Source organism: Clarias gariepinus, chromosome 13, assembly GCF_024256425.1.
Source record: "Clarias gariepinus isolate MV-2021 ecotype Netherlands chromosome 13, CGAR_prim_01v2, whole genome shotgun sequence".
NCBI lineage: Eukaryota > Metazoa > Chordata > Actinopteri > Siluriformes > Clariidae > Clarias > Clarias gariepinus.
The window spans coordinates 2401408-2423141 of NC_071112.1; the positions used below are offsets into that span (position 1 = coordinate 2401408).

The 21734-nt window shown below is 38.6% G+C and overlaps 1 protein-coding gene across 2 annotated transcripts in view; it reads left to right on the top strand.

Annotated features, from left to right (window-relative positions):
- The window catches only part of zgc:103755 (uncharacterized protein LOC449988 homolog), a 77004-nt gene continuing 55270 nt past the window's right edge, over nucleotides 1-21734 (top strand). The window contains exons 1-6 of one of the 2 annotated variants that reach the window (XM_053509226.1): nucleotides 1-98; nucleotides 8154-8300; nucleotides 9473-9612; nucleotides 9812-9905; nucleotides 11044-11205; nucleotides 11290-11408. In XM_053509226.1, the coding sequence (XP_053365201.1) occupies nucleotides 8168-8300; nucleotides 9473-9612; nucleotides 9812-9905; nucleotides 11044-11205; nucleotides 11290-11408 (648 nt within the window). In that variant the 5' untranslated portion in view covers nucleotides 1-98; nucleotides 8154-8167. Of the gene's footprint in view, nucleotides 99-7577; nucleotides 7668-8153; nucleotides 8301-9472; nucleotides 9613-9811; nucleotides 9906-11043; nucleotides 11206-11289; nucleotides 11409-21734 lie in introns of those variants that run through there. The other variant, XM_053509225.1, reaches the window with a different exon arrangement.

Sequence of the window (21734 nt, forward strand, 5' to 3'; positions counted from 1 at the left end):
GAGGAGGAGGAGGAGGATGAGGATCTTCTCATAATGAGCATTAAAGAACCGGAGACTGAACGAGCAGAGCCGCTCGGTTGTTCTGCAGAAACACGCAGGTATTTTGGCGCTTTTCTCGCTCCCGAGGTCGCTGATCTGAGACGCGAAGCTCATTAGCTACGTAGCGTTGCGCTGCTGCTGCTGCTGGTTGCTATGGGTTACCGCCTCAATCAGCTGGGGAAGACGCGCAGCCATGCTGCAGGTGCCCGTCTCTCTCTCTCTCTCTCTCTGTGACTCCACTGCGTCCTGATACAACACCGTGTCCTCGAGCCCGTGTCTGTGTGATGTAATGTGTTTAATAATGATGAACCTGCTGAAGTTTAGGCCCTGATCAGGACACCAGCATCACCCAGTGCATCACTGTTAAAGGGAAAGTCCACCTAGAAAGCACACCAGTTGGGTTAGGATGAAAAAAAAGAAAAAGGAAAAAAGTGATGCACTCTGATCACTATGGAGATTTAGATTCGTTAGTTGTAGATTTTTATTTGTATTTTTTTGGGAATTTTGTGGTTGTTTGTTTTGCTGCATGACGACATGAGGTGACAAGGTCAATGATTTGATTTATTGTCAGAGTTTAAACATAAAAATGAACAAGTATGATTTACCTTTAGCTCACAAAAACAGAATGAGAATTACTTTTATTGGTCAGGTGTATGCAACATGCATGGAAATGGTCTTGGGTGCAATGGCTCTCAGTGTCCTGCAAATACACTGACACACACATACACACCATCTCCAAGTGCATCATATGTGTGTGTGTGTGTGTGTATGTATGTATATATATATATATATATATATATATATATATATATATATATATATACATGCAGTGGAACCTGGGATTACGAGCATATTCGTTCCGGAAGCGGGCTCGTATTCCAAAGCACTCGTAAAGCAAATCAAATTTCCCCATTAGAAATATTGGAAACTGCAATTATTCTTTCCTCAGCCACCCCAAAAAATAAATACATAAAAATAATTAAAACAAAATATAAAGTAAAAATAAAATCAATTAAACTGCACTTTACCTTTAAAAAAAATAAAAACAAATCCTGACCGATAAGTGTTTCTGTTTGTGCGTGGAGGCGCTGTGTGTGTATGTGTGTGTATGTGTGTGTATGTGTGTGTATGTGTGTGTGTGTGTGTGCATGTGTGTGTGTGTGTGTGTGTGTGTGTGTGTGAATCTACAGTAAGCTCCGCCCTCCCGCTTCTCGTTTTACACAGTTAGCTTTCCTCCACTCTTTTCACACACACACACACACACGCGCACGCGCGCGCGCGCACATCATGACAACACTGTTTTATCGGGGAAAAAAAAAAAAAAAAAGAAATCTCCACTAACAGTTGACAGTGGAATATTTATTAGTGAGGAAATTTCATGACTGGAATTATTGCACAGGTGGCATCCTACAGTATCACGGTACCATGCTGGAATTCACTGAGCTCCAGAGAGCGACCCATTCATTCACAGATGTGTACAGAAGTGGTCTACTTGTCTAGGTGCTTAATTTTATACACCTGTAACCATGGAAGTCATTGGAACATCTGAATTCAATGATTTGGATAGGGGGAGTGAATACTTTTGGTGTGGAAGACTCTGTGACTGTCCCACACAGTCCTGACCTCAACCTGATTGAACACCTTTGGGATGAATTAGAGGCGGAGACTACGAGCCACGCCTTCCCGCCCAACATCAGTGGCTGACCTTTACAAATGCGCTTCTGGAAACCCTGTGGAAAGCCTTCACAGAAGAGTTGAAGCCGTTGTAGCTGCAAAGGAGGCGGGGCCACCATTATATTAAACCCTATGAATTAAGAATTGGATGCTACTCAAGTTCATATGCATGTGAAGGCAGGCGAGAACAAATACTTTTGGCTATATATTGTGTGTATTGTTCTGTATTATTATTATTATTATTATTATTATTATTCTAAAACTTGAATGTAGTTCATATACTGATTAGGAACGAATTAATTCTATTTACATGTGTTCCTGTGGGGGAAAAAAAATGAATCAGTGCGTGTGTGTGTGTGTGTGTGTACAGAAGAGATCAGGAGGAATAAAGTTCAGGAATAAAGTTAGATAAGAACCACAATCAGCCATCAGCCTACAGATATGAATGTACAGGTGGGTGTATTTAGATGTGTTCTATCTTATTCAGCACCATTTAACGTTACATCGATGAGAAATCCAGCACAGAAATAATGGACTCAAATAGTCAAATCAAATACCAGCATAGAGCACAGCTGCACTGGGGTATGACGGCGGTATTGGCTAGTCAGAGTTGTACACAATGACAAGCGTGACTGCGAAAGTGCATAAACAGAGCTTTCTATTTGAAAGGAGAAGCGGAGAGGGAGAACCAGACCCGACTAAAGTACTGAAGAGCTGCTGCATTAGTCTCTTTGGTTATAGATGGATCACTGTAAAATGACTGTTGTATGGCGGCACGGTGGTGTAGTGGTTAGCACTGTCGCCTTGCACCTCCAGGGTCCGGGTTCGATTCCCGGCCAGGCTCGATTCCCATCTCTGTGTGCATGGAGTTTGCATGTTGTCCCCTTCTGCTTGGTGGGTTTCCTCCGGGTACTCCGGTTTCCTCCCACAGTCTAAAGACATGTAGGTTAGGTTAATTGACGTTCCCAAATTACCCATAGTGTGTGAATGGGTGTGTGTGTGTGTGTGTGCTCCGCCGTTGCTGGTTCCCAAGTGCCGGATGAGAAAGGAGAAGGGTTGGGCGTGGGGCTATCAACCCGCCCCGTAAAAATTATCCGCTACGGAAACAACAAGAAACACTCATTGCCCTATGCACAGATCGGTGCTGGTGGCCTTAATAAATTTATATAAAGATTTACTTTTACGCTCACAAAAACGCCAGACGCACTAGCTTGAGATTGTGCAATAGGTGCTTCAGAATAGTTGTACACGGGGCGCAGTGGTAAAGTGCTCGCCCTATCATCCGGAGATCGCGAGTTCGATTCCCGGGTGATGCTGTAACCTCTCAGTCGGAGGTCTAGAGAGAGCTTTAATGTGGGAGTCCCCTAGTGACGGGGAGGAATTGGACACGACTAATAATAATAATAACAACAGCACATTTAACTCATGGAATAATTACTCTCTGCTCCTCAGGACCAGTGGCTGAGTAATCAGGCAGATGCTGCATTCGCCATTACTGTGATGACGACAGATTTTTGACCGTGTTGAGACATCTGTTGTCTGTTTATTCATTTATTTATTGGGACTACAGACTATCTCTTAGGACATGGGGGGGGGGGGGGGGGTTAATCAATTAGCAAATGTAATTAGTTACTTTCCACCTCTGTATGTAGCTTAAGATAGTTTTCATGGATGGAGACTTTTGTTAGACATTAATGAAAGGAGTCTCCAGTGCTAGAACGGTCAGTTTTTTTTTCTTTTTTTTTATTATGAAAAATACCACAAGGCGTCTTTGTGCTATAACATAAGTGAAAAAACAAACAACCACAACAAAAAAATGCACTTAAAATAATCACACACCCACACACGATGAGAACAGTAGTACGGTAAAAGCTTTAAACTGTTTTGAACAAAGTTTAAAAAGTTAAATACTTCATAAAGAACCTGTTTGGAACCTGTTTGTGCCACTTCTGAAATTTCACACAGTTGGCACAGTTGTACACTAAGCCAGGCGTCTTGCCCTCCGTGCTGCCCCAAAGCCCTGTGGTCGCCTGCCAAGGACGCGCCTCGGTGTCGCTGTCGAGCGATTGGATGCCGCGAGTGTATAAAAACGAGCATTCAGAACAGGTCTTGAAGACTTAAGTTACACCGCTCGCGTGCGTCTTTTGTGCACGCAGTAAGCTTAGTTCTTTTTGAGACAAAGTCATTACATCATTCAAAGTGAAATACCCAGTGGAACCAGGTCCTCATACACATCCAGTGTTTACTCGGTGTCGCTACGGTTCTGCGCTGTATTCCATATGAATCTAAAACACTAGAAAGTACAAACCCCAGACAGATGATTAAACGTGTACGTGGTATGCGGTGTTACCTTATGGAAATGCCATGGTTTTGCAGGCAAAATGTACAGTAAGTGCAGAAGCTGACTTTAATCTAAGTTGGAGAGCTATGGAAGAACTGGTAACACCCAAAACACAGGAAAACACATGGTGACTAAAAGAGTATGGAAGACAGATACAGGACCAGTACGCTAATCAAATACGGAAGCAGAGTTGGATGTAGCAGAGATGAAGATGTTGGCCACATGTGTTCCCAGTAGTGAAATAGGAAGTTGCGTTGTGCATCTGTTGTTTAAAATGGGTGGAAATGGGAAGTATCCATGGTTGAGTGCTTTCTGCTCATACAGAAGTGGTCTTGAATGAAGAACAAGTTTGAAAAATGTGGCAGAACCATTTTAAGAGAGAGTTAAGCCATCTATTGTTTTGAAGTTTCACCTTCAGGTCTGTGTGTGTGGAGATTGCATGTTCTCCCTGTGCTTGGTGGGTTTCCTCCGGTTACTCCGGTTTCCTTGCGAGGTCTAAAGACATACAGGTTGGGCTAACTGGCCTTTTCAATTTACCCTTAGTGTGTTATTGTACCTCCATCCAGGGTGTACCCTGCCTGGATAGGCTCCAGGCCTCCTGCGGCCCTTTACAGCAGGCATCACTAACTGGCGGACCAAGTAACCGTTCGTGATAAATAAGCATGATTGATATACCAGGAATCTTGCGCTTTGTCCCTCAAGTTGGGCGTGGCCGTATGCATCACTCAACAAAGCCAATCAATGCGATAGTTTATAGTGTATACGGTACATACAGAGTATGCAGAAGATACAAACCAAAGCGCGACATAGCACGGCTTACTACAAACAAAAGGAAAGTAGACTATAAAAACTAAACCTTCAGAGATGGATAGACAGATCAATGGACTGTATGTTTATTCTTTATGCAGAAAGTTTAAAACCAGTTTGTATCATATGGTCTGAAACCGTGGATAGTAAAAAGCAGTAATTTGCAGCGCCACGATGAGATAAAACACGAGTTGTTAGCGCCAAAACATATCCGCAGAGGTAAGGGCGGGTAAAATACCTGAACTGAGAGCCCGGGATGACTGAGCAATATTACATATTGTTTGAATTTCATACTAATACAAGGAAATATACACGTCCGTTAAAGTTCAACCTGTTCATATGTTTAACTTAGTTACTCAAAACTTGCATTAAATATTATTGAAATGTTTTGGAAATTTTAAATAGATTACTTTTTATAGACTTACAACGACTGCAAATATAGATCTGAATCCTAACAAAACATAAAATTTGGATCTCGGCATGGTCATGTGATCTTCTGCTCAGGGTACGAAGAAACTGGAGTTCTGGCATGACAAACCTGGTGTTTTTTGTTTGTTTTTTTTGTTGTTATTCCTTTCTCCTTCTTCTTACTTTAGGGACATGTTTTGAATTTTCTGTGGGCAAATAAATCCTAGAACAGTCTTTCTAAATCGAACATAATTGGCTTCAGCTTGAATTTCTGCTATAATTAGAGTAGATTTTCACGTTGTCTAGTTTTTAGTGCCGAAGCACTTGTGCAATGTTGATTATTTTTGTTCTACGATTGTTTTTTTTTTCCTTTTAAAAAACTGAATAAAACTAGTTTGACCATTATCGGCTGAACGTTTTGTGCTCTATTCCAAATAATCATAGTAAACTGATCCTAAATATGTACTTTCTGATGTTATCTAAGATGAACATGCACTGATGGCGGTTATTTCATGTTAATGAAATTCTCCCATTACAGAAAGCAAATATTTATAGGATGGAGGGAAAGGGAGGGGTGTGTGTCATCATCAGAAAGTTTGATAATGGTATTTAATAACAGTGGTGGATTAAGTCCATTATTTCTGATGTGCGCTACCATTACATGTCACATTAAAAGGAATGATGAGAGCTCGCCGCTACGTGTTTGCTCAGATTCTTCTTGTAAAAAGCAATTGTGCAGTTTGGAATGAGTTCCAAAGAATCAGCTTTTTTTTTTGTCTTTCTTTTTCAGGGGCTCAGTATTGTAGGCTATTATTCAACTGATCTTATAAAAGTTACATTCTGTGTTTTTAAGGTACAAACATCTAATCGTTGGCTTGATGTGTCTGATCTTTAATGTAATCAGTGATATTATTATTATTATTATTATTATTATTATTATTATTTGAGGTTGAAGCCCACGTACATGTCTGTGTGTCTCTCTGTACAGCAGAACTCTCTGTCTAACTTATTAATACAAAGAAATCCCATTCTGTAAGGTTGAGTATCTTACGCCTTGTTTACACTAAGTTGTCCTTCTTTGGTGCTCAGACAAATACACTCCCTGTTCGGTAATCGGAGAGTGAATCACAGATGAGAAATGGAAAAAGTAGATCAAAGGATAAAGATGAAGTTTTGTCTTAAAACCACTCCAGCGTGTTAAAATTCACTTATACCACTTCAGCGCTGTTATTTCAGCCAAAGTGAAAATATGAACTAATCCCAGTCAAAATATTCACTTTATCTTTTCTAATTAATATCTATTGGTGCAGGTGTTTGTTTACATTGAGACAGTAGCGCATTAGTAGATTATTTTAAAGTAGATTATTAAATCCGACACATAACTGTTCATAACATCACTTTTACTCCACATTTAGATTTCACTGATGGTGCAGATTTAACTTCAGGCGGAGATCTAAGGACTGCAGAAGGGTAATTAAATTCTGTCCAGACAGTTCTGTGTGATGCTGAGACAAAAAAATCTAGACAGACAGAGAGAATTTCCTGGTTTTGGTGCCTCCAATGTATGAAACATAAAAATATCATTGAAATAATATAAATCATATAAATAAATAAAGTCAAATCTGCAGTCCACAGCACATCTGTTGGAATTTAACCACACCTTCACAGAACCTATGTTGGGGAAACATGGATGAAAATTTGACACATCCGATATGAAGGTGACAAACATCTTACAGTTTTTCCTCATTAATAATGTAGATGGAATAATAGATGTCGCATAGTGTAGTGGAGAAGAAAGTAAAAAAGTTCCCCAAAATGAAACCACTTTAGTTATAGTACAGATGTGTGAAAATAAATCCAGTAACAGATGGCATTTACTTTGTTACTCTCCATACAGTATACTCGATATGAAGTTTATGTAAGTGTACCGATCTCTGTACCGATTCATCCTCTTGCCTTAAACTAAATGAAAGGAATATTATGTGATAGTTTGTGCAAAACTTCTAAAGCTGATGTAAAAGTAACCCCATCGGTAATTAATTAATAGGAGGAAATAAAGCAAGAACCTATTCTACTTTGCAAAATGTCTATTTCTTTGAATCCATGCTGTCGATCCTGATTGTGACTCACTTTTATTATTTTTATATTAAACAAATTTAACTTGGTTTATAGGTTGTAGGTCAAGTGTGTTGTTGTAAGAGGGATAATGCAGCAGTGAGCCATAAATAGCTCAGGGGTCGTGACTGATCACTGAGTGTTAATGGGAGACGCTGCCGAGATCAGACGGGTCAGCTTATTCACTCGGGCACTTTTTACACTTCGGCAAACTCGACTGCAGCGCCGTTCGCTTATTTATCTATGGAGGAAGCTGAAAGCAGCAAGTTTGAGTCTGGGATCGGTGAGTCAGAGCGTTCGGGGCTAGCGCTATTGATTTTAACACCATTGTTTCTAGTCTGGAAGGTTTTGGGGAAGTTACTGTCTCAGGCCTATTGACTATTTTTACGCCTCTCCGGAATGAGGTTTTGGAAATTACTGTGGTGTAAATCATAGGCCAGAATTAAAAAAGTTATGCTTATGGTTGGATTTTAGCCTTTTATCTGGGAACTTAAGTTAAATGGGTTTAATCAGAACCTTAATTGCTCCAAAAAAGGCAAAACACACCTAACGAATTCAACAGTAAGTAAGTTAATAAGTAAATACTGTTATGGAAATTCTTTAAAAAATGTGTTGTCACAAATGTCACAAAGCTGTTTACTTGTTTGTTTGTTTGTTTGTTTAGGTCCCACACTGTAAGCTACTGTACTGTATATCCGCATTTCTTTATGCAAACGCACGGAGCGTTTAAAGCGAGTTAGACTTTGTGTTATGTTTGTCCTGTGTTTAGACTCAGAGGGGGAGATGACTAAAGAGGAAGTGCTGAAGGAGTCCTCGGAAGGCGACGCAGTCCTGGACCGGTCCCGTGTTCTTTCCCACGCTCCCGCTCGCCCCGTTATTCACCAGGTGGCATCCGCACCCATGCCCTCTGACTCCGGTACGAGCCGTGTATGCATGCTAGCCTGTCTGCTAACCAGTGATCACTTTTACTACTACCAACACTACTAGTACAGTACTACTAACACTAACCACTACTAGTACTAACTTAAGTATTAACATTATACCCATCAGTACCACTACTACCTTTTTTGCCACCACTACTACCATCAGTACTACAACCACCATTACTACTACTAACTTTACCATGACCACCACCACTATCACTATTAACTATAATACTACCACTGTTAAAACCACCAACAACACTACTACTATTAGTAGTGTGTGTGTGTGTGCTCATACATACAAGGTCATTATTATTTTCTGATTTAATCATATCTGTCACACTTTTCAGAGCCACTAAAATAGAACATTAATCAGCATATTGTTGTAATGAGGTTGTTTCTTAATATAGAGCTAAAACACAGGGACTTGTATGGCAGATGCAACACATAAACTAAATCTTATGATAAAAATGTACTCTAGAATTAATACCGCGGTACCTCGGTGTACAAATTTATTGTGAAACACATCGTCCCTTAAACTTGTCTTGCCTTTACTTTATCTTGCACAAAATGCAAAAACAAAAAAGGCGTGTTCGAGGCCGGGCGTTCGAGGCAGGGCGTTCGAGGCAGGGCGTTCGAGGCAGGGGGCTCGAGGGGGGCACTTGAGTTCGAGGCGGGGCGCTCGTACCCACTGTAATAGTATTGTTAACTTCTCCGTATACTGTAGAGATATTTAGTGGAATGGTTATGGAAAGAGCCTCCAGTATCAGGTGTGTGTAACACTATATGAAAATGGACTTTTACAAAGGGGGGAAGAAGAAAGTTTTAGTCATTATGGATTTGTTTTTTACTTAAACCCCAGCGTTAGCTTTAAGCTCTTTTGGTGCCTGTTGTAATGATCGGCCTGTCAAGAACAATTTAAACGCTTTCCTTTTAAAAGCGTGCTTATTTAATCCTAACCCTCGGTTAAATTTAATTAAATTAGGTGTCTCACTGAATATGGATCAACAGGCTCCTCTGCAGTCCCCACAATCGATTACGATTTGATACGAACTGTGCCTATTGATTCCCCCCCCCACACACACACACCCACCTTCTTCTTTTTCAAGCTTGTCAGTTTGAGACATGCAGTCCCACTGATCTAGTTTCGTTTATTGTTTTGCAGAGTTTTCCTTCTTCGACCCCAGTGATCCTCAGTGTAGGGTGGTGCTGTTGGATCCCCGTACCACAGTGCCCGAGTTGTTTGCGGTGCTCAGACAGTGGGTCCCTCAAGTGCAGAAGAACATAGCACTCATCGGTAACGAGGTCAGTGTTTGGCTTCTGCAGCTGTTGGGGGGAAAAAACATACACTCATGCCAGGATTATGTTGAAAGGTTATACTTTACACTGTATATATGTGTGTGTGTGTGTGTGGGTTGGAGAGGAGCGCGGGTAAGTTTATCACCTCTTCCTGGTTTTGGACTGGCTTGTAACATTAGACTTGTGTTGGTGCTACATTCTTTAGATTCTGAAGCGAGGCTGCGGTGTCAATGACAGAGATGGTCTTACCGACATGAGCCTGCTGCATTACTGCTGTAAAGCCGGAGCACCAGGCATAGGTGAGGCACGCGAGTGTACGTCACACTGTGGAAACTGGTTGGGTCGTGTGAATTTTGAGTGTCTCTTCTTACAAATACATCTAAATATCAAATATTAAGCTATTAAATGATGATACAGAATAGTAACGAGATTAGTTTTCATTAGTAGTTGAGATGAATCAACATCTAGTAAATGTTTCCCCTTAGGGCAACAAAAATGTCCTACTGTACGCTTTATACAACCACCAGGTTAGGAAGCCCAAAGCATTTTAGATATTATTTGTTTTGCTTTTTATTTATTTTTTTTATTAATAAACATATATAAGGCTCACGGTGGTGCAGTATAGGGTGACTTTTTTTTTTTTTTCAGCACAAAATACAGTAGGCAATATGATGAACTGAATTTTAGTTCACAGCATGTCTTTTTTTAGTTGTTTTCATTAGTTTTTATAATCAAATAATAATAATAATAATATGCTCATTATAAGAGTTCTACATTTTTGTGACGTCATTCCCATATTCCAGTAGTGATAAAATTTACACATTATAAAAGTAATGATAACTCTCGATCTCGACCTGACTTATCCGAAAACATAACTGGTTAAACTGGTTGTAACCAAACTGGTATTATGTCACAGGCGAACAGAAATGAGAGGTCAATATTAAACTCTTAATTTATATTCTCATGTAAATGTCGACAAGTCTGTGGTCATTCTGTAAACGCAGCTGTTTGTGACTGTTTCTGTAAACACAGCTGTTAAACGACTGTTCGTGTTGTAACAATACAATGAAAAAAACGTTGCACTAGAGAGTACAATTAGGCTAAATATAGAATTTCCCCCAAAAATACAAATGGAAAAGTAAATAAAAGTGTAAACATTTAGGCTGAAATGTACAAAAGTTACAAAATGTAATGTAATTAAAATGGAAAAATATAAAATATATACATTAACATAGGATTTACAGAATGTACAAAATTTTATATCCATAAGGTTCAGGTCCGAGAAGGCCTGGATGACGGTTTAGTAAAAATGCTAGATCATACTAGTAATTAAGAGGGAAAACTCTCAATTCTTTTGCTATAATGTAATATTCATTGCTAGTGAACTCAACTTGAGGAATTTAAAGAGTCGTGAATCTCATTCCGTTTGTCTTTCAGGAGATGCAGAGAGTGCAGCGAGTTTTGCCCGGAAACTCTTATCTCTAGGAGCAGACCCGTGCCTGCGCAGCCGCTGGACCAACATGAGCGCCCTTCATTACGCCGCTTACTTCGACGTCCCTCACCTCATCCGCGTGGTGTTGCAGGCGTCACAGCCGGGAGGTGAGCGAGTATCACCGAGCGACCAGATTTCTCTGACGAGCAGATTCTCAACGAGGTAACGTTTCAGTGTTTACATTATTTCAGAAGTGGATGCCACCTGCAGCGATTTTGACTTCGGCACCGCCCTGCACATCGCCGCCGCTAACCTCTGCACATCTGCCGTCCGCTGCCTGCTGGAGCTCGGAGCCAATCCAGCATTCAAGGTTCACATTACTACAAATAAAAAGGCTGCAAAAACATTTCATATTTATAGTGATGCTTTAGTGGGGTTTTTTCCGTATATACTCAGGAATGAGAGAGGGAGATGCGTAAAAAAGTAAACAGCAATCGTGAGTGATGAGAAGCGCTAGTTGAAGTTTTTTGTATCTGGATATCAATCAAATTAATGATGAAGACTGTTTCATTATGGTCTCACCTTGACTTTGTCTAATACAGTATACCTCTACAGTACTTAATCACGTTAAATAGAACAAAAGAGTCTCTCAACGTGTCTCGAAATGTTTCTTTCTTGAAATATGCGACATCACTTTGCGTCAAGGTGAATGAAGAATGATTAGAAATCTCTCAAAATCCTTAACTTAAATTTTGTGAGTGAGCATATTTACGTAAATCAAGAAGGAAATAAAAAGAGAGTGAAGGCATGCATGACGATACGCAGAAATCATACGCTGAGGTTTGCATGGTTTTATTATTCAAACTTGGCTTCAGCTGAATTTAATGGCTTACCATTTAAGAGCCGGACAAACCCTCTGCTAGCTTGTGCTTCGATAAAATGCTAAAGTGGCCAAGGTTAATTTATATTTTAAACTTTATTTTGCATTTGAATACATTTAAATTTTACGGCCAGCAGGACACCCTTGTCCAGAGCGACTTACTGTACATTATTATCTCATATGTATACATCTATACTGTACATCAGAGCAGGTTAGAGTTAATGGCCTTGCTCAAGGGGTCCAACAGAGGAAACTTGGTGGTGCTGGGGTTTAAACCTACAACCTTCTGATTAGTAGTCCAACAGCTTAACCACTGAATCATCCCTGACTCCTGAATAATCTCCCCCATTCTTACCCGACTCATTTTTTTCCATGTCAGCTCCTGCATTTCTTGTGGTAAGTTAAACGCCAATGATTCCAGCTAAAGTAACGCGTAGCAGACAGCTACACTATATTGCCAAATAATATTCAATTCTTAATCTATGAGGTTTAATATTTTTGCCCAAGCTTTGCAGCTCTAACAGCTTTAACTCTTTTGAAAAGGCTTTTCATGAGGTTCAGGTCCGAGAAGGCCTGGCTCGCGGTCTCCGCTCGAATTTTTTCCCTAAGCTCCTCTATCGGGTTGAGGTCAGGACTCAAGTCAAGTTCTTCCACACCAAACTCGCTCATCCATGTCTTTATGGACGTTGCTTTGGGCACTGGCGCGCAGTCATGTTGGAACAGGAACGGGCCGTCCTCAAACCGTTTCCACAAAGTCGGGAACATAAAATTGTCCAAAATGTCCTGGTGTGCTGAAGCATTAGAAGTTTGTTTCACTGGAAGTAAGATGCCAAGCCCAAGAGTAACCGATACCAGTTTTAACATGCACATTAAGAATTGGATGTATCCCAAGTTCAGATGCATGTGAAGGCAGGCGAGCAAATACTTTTGGCATTATTGTGTATCTCTGTGTGACAACTGCAATGCAACCGTCAGTCAAATCCAAATCCAAGCCCCTAAATATTCTTAATTTCATGGCTTAACATAATTCGCCCCCTACAGTTGTCATGTAGACCAAAAGCATTTTTTTTTTGTACCAGGATGCAAACATTAAATTCTGTTATAAAGTTGAACATTTTAACATGGGGCTCTATAAAGATTGGCTCACTTTTGGGGCCAGCCCCTAGTGGTCAATTGAGGAACTGTACATTCTGGCACTTCTGCATTGGTCTCATTTTTCAGAACAGGGGGTTGCCTCTTAGTGGTTAATAGTGATGTCATTATAGATATCTGTAGTGGCACTCTATGAGCCGGGGTATGGGTTATAAAACAGAACCAAAACACTTTTGTAAAAATGTTGGAAAAAGACTTCTCCTCATTTATTACATGATATTTACACAAGAAGTTGTGCCAATTTTCGACTTTCTCACTAGATTTATCGGCTTTAAGACCTCTTTAGTGATTTTTTCTTTTTTCTTTCATAAAAGCAACTAACGGCAAAGCTGGCAAATGTCTGGATGGATTTTAGCTAATCTCACTAGAGAAGAGTCTCCATTACACTCTTATTCGAGAGAAGTAAGGAGGCCCCTCTCATCTTCTGCTCTGGTCAATGAGTTAAAGAACGGAGCTTCGCATTGAGCACAGAGACTTTGAGAGACATAATGTGATACGCATGTGCATGCCTCCCCCAGAGATCCCCATGAGCAATCACAAATCCCTTAGGGAGCTCGTTTTGGGTTTTTATTCATGGTATTTAATGACTGTTTTAGCTTTCTACCAAATCAGTCACTCTATTAGTTGTGAAAATGTACCAAGCACACAGCCTCATAACCCTTCACACAAACACAGATTTACACACCCATAAAACCTCTCAACTGGCATATACCCCTAAAATGTCCTTTTGTAAATATGCACATAGTTTATTTGTACGAGTTTCATTTTGACTGGCAGCACAGCCAGGGCATGGACGCACACTGTGCCATGAAGGTGTAATATACACTCGGTGTGTGTGTGTGTGTGTGTGTGTGTGTGTGTGCGTGCTGCATTGTAAACGCCCTAAAATTGTTCATAGTGATGAAATTATTTTCTGGCTAATGTTTTTTAAAAAAAATCACATTCTCTAATATAACTTGGTAAAATATAAATTAATAATAATAAATAGAATAAATTACTTGTATATCAAAAATTATACTAAATACAACAATGACATGGTGACATAATCAATATGCAAATTAGCGGATTTTGCGAGATCTAGCTACTTTTAATCGAAAATAGTTGCCAACGCTGTGCACAGCAAAGGGTGAGTCAAAAATTATCCGCACTCCGAGTGTAGGTTTTTTTAAAGTAAATTTTAGAAAAGACAAATATATAATTTTTCGACATCATCTCCTTCCTTTTCAATACAATTTGTCCGTCTGGCAACAAGCTTTCGTGTTCTCTCATTATTAATGTTTTAGGCTGTGCTGCGAACCATGGATGTTGCACCGCTGTCTTCAGTTCTTCATCAGAAGTGAATCTTCATCGGCGTACTTCTGCTTTCAGAACTTCAGTACTTTTAGGCTTCAGTTCTTTAATTAGCGTCTGTTGATTGTCGACTTTTGAACTTGATCTCCGTGTGTAATTAAGAAAGTTTCCATTCCATGTCTCGTCTCTTTGAGAAACTTTTATCTTCCTTAGAGTATCGCTTCAAATTTTGTTTGCACCGGGTACAAAGGTATAAAAAAAATAGCATATCACTGCACACTGCTCTGCTTCCATGCAAATCACAAGTGAGGCTTCAATGTTTGCCCAGTTACAAATGAACTGATGTAACACGGCCACACCTGTACAGCAGTGACCGGGGATATTAGAGCCTTGAACGGAAAGCGCTGAGAAGTGCAGACAACGGAAGGTTTAATATAACCGGGCCACGGATCCTTTTCGTCTCGCCCTCGTGCCGTTCTTTTCTCTTAAGAATTTAATCTAAAGTATGACCTGCTATCTGGGTTAACATTTAATATTAATGAAATTAGAGTTTAATCTCATTTTATCTTGGCCAAGTGAGGCTTCTTGGTCATGTGATTTGTTGTGTGTGTGTGTGTGTGTGTGCCAAATATGATCTGGCAGCTCACCACATTAAAGAGATGAGTAATGTAACTTCTAAGAAGAGAACAATTAGTGGATTTACTTCTGCAGGATTTATTGTACACCATGCACAGATTAAATGTACACCATGTTTAACAGCATGTACGGCATCCAGAGAACTTAACATATTGAATGTCTAAGTGTAATTGTGCCTGAATAATGGGGTTCTGCTTGTGTAGCAGTGTGTTCCAGACTCCAGACTCGAAGCTCATGTTAATGCATCGACTCATGACGGGGTTTCTATTTAAAGCTCGCCGCATTTGACTACTTTTTATTTATTTTTCTTTATATTTAGTATATAAGTTTTTATTTTTTTGAAATTTTTTTAGAACTGATTGCATGAAAGGTACTTTTAGAACGTAGCTTAATTTGCACACACACACACACACACACGCACGCGCGCGCGCACACACTCGCACACACGCATGACTGGCCTTTATTTCTCTCTTCCAGCCGGCTCCCAGGGGCATGAAGTTAAATTAGCCATACTCATTTCTTTTTCCTAGACTCATTTTACACTCACAAAGCATCACAGCCAGAAGTCCTGAACCGCTCGAGCAGCAGCTTCCACACTTTCTAAATGGTAATTATTGATATTGTTTACCCTTATGAAAAACGCAGCATTTTCTAATCTTCTTTGTGATCGACGATCATAATCCATCAGCAGAGGTTTTAATAGTCATGTCATGCGTGGAGCTGCATAATGTACAGTATATCTTACCACTCCGATTAATTACAACTTGTCTCCAATTTATATTATAAACGATTTATAGCACGCAACACTGATGAATTCTTAAATTTGTTTGGACTCTTGTTGTTTGTTTGGTGATTAGTTTGATCTAAGTTAAGTTATTAATGTACTTGCCATACAAGGGGAATTCAAAGTTAAACTTTTGATTGAACAGAATAACAGGACAGTTCTGAGAGTAAACACTCCCTTTATGTCTCTATATAATCCCCTGATACACTAATGCACTTATCCCAATGTTTCACTAGCGCTTGGACACCAAGGTAGAAAGTTTTCTCATGATCGGACTGTCTGTCTGATTCACGTCTGAAACGCCGGCCTCCCAGGAACTCCTTTAATGTTTGTGGAACATTAAACATACTGTATGGAAATTTCTTGGAGCGAGGTCAGGACTGTACGAGGGACGTTACAATATCTCCCAGCCGAGTTTCTGTAAGTGGTGTTAGTGAATGATTGTGTGCACAGTTCTTACAGACAGACGCGTCTCTTCGGCAAGGTTTTCAAGTTTCAGGCACTGAATGTTCACATTCAGCCAGGATCGTCATTCAAGGACGTACGGCCTTCTTTAAAACGTTTGCACCCTTCACAAGTTTTACTGCAGCTAAGATTGTTCTGTGTTTGAAAGTCAATCAGTTTCAATTCAAATGTCTTCATTCACCAGAAATTTCATCAAAAGTCCTGGTTTGACTTGAACACCCCTCGTAGTTACAACTTCAACACAGGGACTTGAATTGCAAATGCTCCAGATGAACAGTTAAGAATTAAACGATTATAAAGCTTGTGCAGTCACATGATCCACAATCAAAACATTCATGCCCTCCACAGATATCGGCATCTCCATGATATTACTGCCAAGCGGAATAACAATAAAGCGCTGACTGAGTTTACCCTTGTGGATTTTTATTCAACACATGATGTGAGACCAGATAATGAAAGAAACTTCACTCTTTGGATAACACTTTTTATCAACACTTTTGAGGACAGTGCCCCGGCAGATTAACGATACAGCGAGACTTCAGCATGCGAATGTAATCGTCCCGGAGGTGAGATCTTAAGCTGAAATTCCGTATAGTGAAACGCATTGTCGTATAGGAAATAATATAAATGCAGATAATCCGTTCCAGCCACACAAAAATTTTACCAATATTACCAATTTCCAACACTATAATCATATTTTTGCGAATAAAAACAATTAAAGCATTTACAAAAAGACATGCAAATTAAGTAAAACATGAAATAGATAGACAATAAACTTCAAACTGCTTTTAAAGTCAAACCGAATGCGGCTCCCTTTTCTTCTTGCTAACAGTCTTCACTAAATCTTAAACAAAATGCAGAAAGAAAAACACAAAAAATTGCTAAACTGGCTTTGCTTGGCTTTCCACTGATGCAAAGAGGTTTTAAACGGTTCCCGGACGTACGCGCAACTTTTTACGCCGGCGAGGCAAATTTTTTGCAAAATTTCTGTTCTTAAGGCGAAACTTCTTAAGGCATCCAGGTTCGTATATGCAGATAACATTGAATGATGATTATTTGCACTTGTCTCATCAGGTAAGATTTAACCATGAACCTATTTTTAAGTAAAATTGAAACGTTGTTACATTTCATTAACATTTTGTTGAGTTTTTTTGTTTGTTTTAAACATGCACCGCACATTTAGGATCCCCTCTTTTGTTTCTTAAACAAACAAACACAAAAAGGACAAAACACGAAATTGTTCTCCTGGTGAAAGCTTTATAGTAACAGAGTTAGTTAGGGAGCGTATAAAAAGTGCACAATCTGGGCAACTGCGTACGATCTGCTGCTGTAAAAATACTGCATGGAAACGGGATTTATTTACTTTTTATAACATGTATTATATTAATGATTATTTATGATGTACATGTTTAAATGAGGCATTACGCATGGAAACCTATTGTGCAGCTTAAAACCCAGGAGTATTGTTAGAAACTGCAGCAATCTGCTATAAAAAAGTCTTTTTTTCTTTATTGCTATTTTTGCAAACATATAGAAATAAAACTCATTTTATGATTCACACTATATCACTCTGTTCTTCCTCCCGAAGACACAGCTCCGTTTTTGGAAAATAACCTGACAACATGACATGAATTTTAGATTATGATGTATCTAATCATTCTGGAGAAGGCGGAATAGATGGATGGAGTCTAGGATCGAATGCGCCGCTACTATAACACATTTATCACCAGAACTTTTCTCATCCAATTTTTTTATTTATCTAGTTCGTCTGGCTTAAAGTGAAGGTATCAGCACATATTGAAAAATATCAGCATTCATAATAGTATCATTATCGAAAGAAAGCATTGTGCTAAATCTAATTGGAAAACAATCTGCTTAATTTCACCTTTGAGAAAAGAACAATTACCAAACATTAAAAATTAACCCATATGTAAGCTGAATATTATAAAATATACATATCGAACCTGGAGGGCGACAATGCTAACCACTACGCCGCCATGTATATACGTACTGTGTGCATGGAGTTTGCATGTTCTCTGATTAATTTTTTTCCTACTTCTTTACTTGGAAGTTTTTAGGACAAATCTTTAGTGGTAAAATAAAAAGCTGTAAACATTTTTTCCAGAATAATTCTGGTGCATAACGATTCACATTATAGCTGCAGTAACATAAGTGATAATGCAAGTGGAAATAACACCATACTGAATGCAACATTTGTTCTTTATTAAATAAAAAAATAAATAAACACTAATAATCTATAAATTGTGGTGACAGAAACTCTTTGCTTTGCTTTCGGGCTGCATCAGGACCACCAGTCACAGCAAATCGTTTATAAAAGTGCTAAATATTGCAAGCAAAGTGGTTTCGAAGCTGTAGGAAGTCGTCCAGCTTATACAATAAATAATGAATGTAGTGGTGGTTGTCAAAACATGACATTCATTTCAAAGTTCTAAGAGTAAATCAGCTCTTTTTTTTTTCCTTTTTTTTCTCCTTACATGTCCGTACTTCATTGTATCCTTTAACGATAAACTAGACGTGCAATTAATTTTATGTCCATTGCTGTTAAAATCTCTTGCCACTGCTAGACAAAACGGTCAGCAAGGCCACTCTCAGTTTCCCCTGAAGTCCGGCTTATAGCATAAAAGATTTCAGCAGGTATCTGCAGTTGTACTGTTTGGGATTTTGTTGTTTTATTTAGTATTTAAAAAGAAAAAAAAAAATGGTAATCTTAACTGTTCTATAAAATATCATAGTTGTATTATTATTTCAGATTGCTTGATTTATTAATTCCAAAAGTTTATATACCTCTAGGACAAAATGAATTATTTAATCCGATTCTAAACAGAACTTGATTTAATTCATCCAACAGCATGTTCGAGTAGAAGTGCAGCGGCAGAAAGTGTAAAGCTAGTGCTTAAAAAAAAAAAAAAAAAAAACACTTTGTGTTTCCTGTTTCAGCAGGTGTCTGACTGCACACAAATTGAAAAGCTTAATACAATAAAGTGTATGAGGGGTGTTCAAGTCAAACCGTGACTTTTGATTGTGCAGAATAACAGAACATTTCTATTTAGACCCCCGCTGGAGTTATTCCAACTTTGCACTAGTGTTTGAATCTCATTAAGGTACTGTAGAACCCTGACCTTCGAGGAACTGGAACGTTAAAGGCTTAACAATGGGACAGGGGTAGCTCAGTGGCTAAGGCGTACAGTAGATGCACCAGTCGGATGGTCCCACCACCACCAAGTTGCTTGTGTTGGACCCTTGAGAAGGGGGCTTAGCCCTCAACTGCTCTGATGATTAATAAGATAAAAGTGTAAGTCGCTCTGGATAAGGCCGTCTTCCAGAATGCCGCAATGTACTGTATGTAAATGGCTTGGAGGAGGCCAGAGGGATATGACAATAACTCCCAGCCGAGCTCCTGTAATGTGCAAGTGGTGTTTATGAATGATTGTGCATACAGTACACACATCTCTTCCACTTACTTAATGTTCATTAATGTTCATGACTGCAGCGTTCCCCGAGCCACGGATCATCATTCATGGACCTGCAGCCTACTTTGAAACCCTCGCAACCATTCAAATGTTTTACTCCGGTCCTAGTTTCACTTTAACACCGGCTATGAAAAAATAACAACGTGGCATGAGGTTTTATGAATTAATAAGGCATTTCAGTAATACACAATACTGTATGTGTCATGATGTTTAGTTTTGCAAATAGACCACAAAAATAAATGTCCTTTTATTTATTTTTACTTACAAACTTGCACTTTGTACTTAAGTAGTGGAATATTTTGCTTTAAATTAACGTTAGTCTTTCTGTACAGCGGAACGCTCTGTCTAACTTATTACTACAAAGAAGTAAGTCATAATATTTTAGTTTTTTAAGTATAAAAAGGGTTGTAATTTTATTTAATGCATAAAACTCATACATTCAATTTTTTTTATTAAAATGTGCATTTTATTTTTTATAAAAAATGTTTAAATAGGAGACTGTAAATAATCTTTAAATAATTTTGCCAAGAACAAAGAAGAGACTCATTTACTAATTTAAAAGTTTAATTGCAAAATGTTGACATCACACCAGCTGCGATCAGTCAGTTTAAAATTATTATTACAATTATTATTACAATTATTTTGCTACTACGGTTAGTACTACTACTTTCTATGATATTAGAGAGAAGTATCTTACGCCTTGTTTACACTACATTTACATTTACATTTTTAGTCATTTGGCAGACGCTCTTATCCAGAGCGACTTACATTTTTATCTCATTACACATCTGAGCAGTTGAGGGTTAAGGGCCACGCTCAAGGGCCCAACAGTGGAAACTTGGTGGTTGTGGGGTTTGAACCAGGGATCGTCCGAACCGTAGTCCAATGCCTTATCCACTGAGCTACCCCTGGCCCCTGGACACTAAGTTGTCCTTCTTTGGTGCTCAGACAAATACACTCCCTGTTCGGTAATCGGAGAGTGAATCACAGATGAGAAATGGAAAAAGTAGATAAAAGGATAAAGATGAAGTTTTGTCTTAAAACCACTCCAGCGTGTTAAATAAAATTCACTTATACCACTTCAGCGCTGTTATTTCAGCCAAAGTGAAAATATGAACTAATCCCAGTCAAAATATTCACTTTATCTTTTCTAATTAATATCTATTGGTGCAGGTGTTTGTTTACATTGAGACAGTAGCGCATTAGTAGATTATTTTACAGTAGATTATTAAATCCCACACATAACTGTTCATAACATCACTTTTACTCAACATTTAGATTTCACTGATGGTGCAGATTAAACTTCAGGCGGAGATCTAAGGACTGCAGGAGATTCAGTCAATTCTGTTCAGACAGTTTTGTGTGATGCTGAGACAAAATCTGGCTGGGCGGACAAACGTACAGACAGACAGAAGTTTTTCTGAGACTGGTAACAGGCCCTCCAATACAGTAAATGTAAGTGTAAAGATATCATTGAAAAAGCGAGTTCTGACCCATGTACAGACAAAACCTTTAGTTTATTTATACAGAATTTATAATATAAAATAATTTTCATATAAAACAATTATGTAAAAACATGTTCCAATATACATGATATTCTAGATCAGCATTTGTGTGCTGTTTCCATTTAGTTCATAATTATATAAAAATATTTTATTGATTTTTTTTAAGTAAAAAAAAAATTGTAATTTTATTTAATGTATGCGTAACACATACATTTTCCTTTTTAGATTAAAATGTGCATTTTATTTATAAAAAAAATTGGAGGCTGTATATCTTTAAATGTTTTTGCAAAAATAAAATGATAAGAGATTTAACATTAAATAATTTGAAAGTTTAATTGCAAAATGTTGACATCACACCAGCTGCTTAATCTATCAGTCAGTTTAAAATTATTATTAAAATTATTATTTCTACTAATACTACTAGTACTACTACTGATATAATTTATAATATTGGAGCAAAGCATTTCTGTGGCGTTATAAGTCCCATCACTAT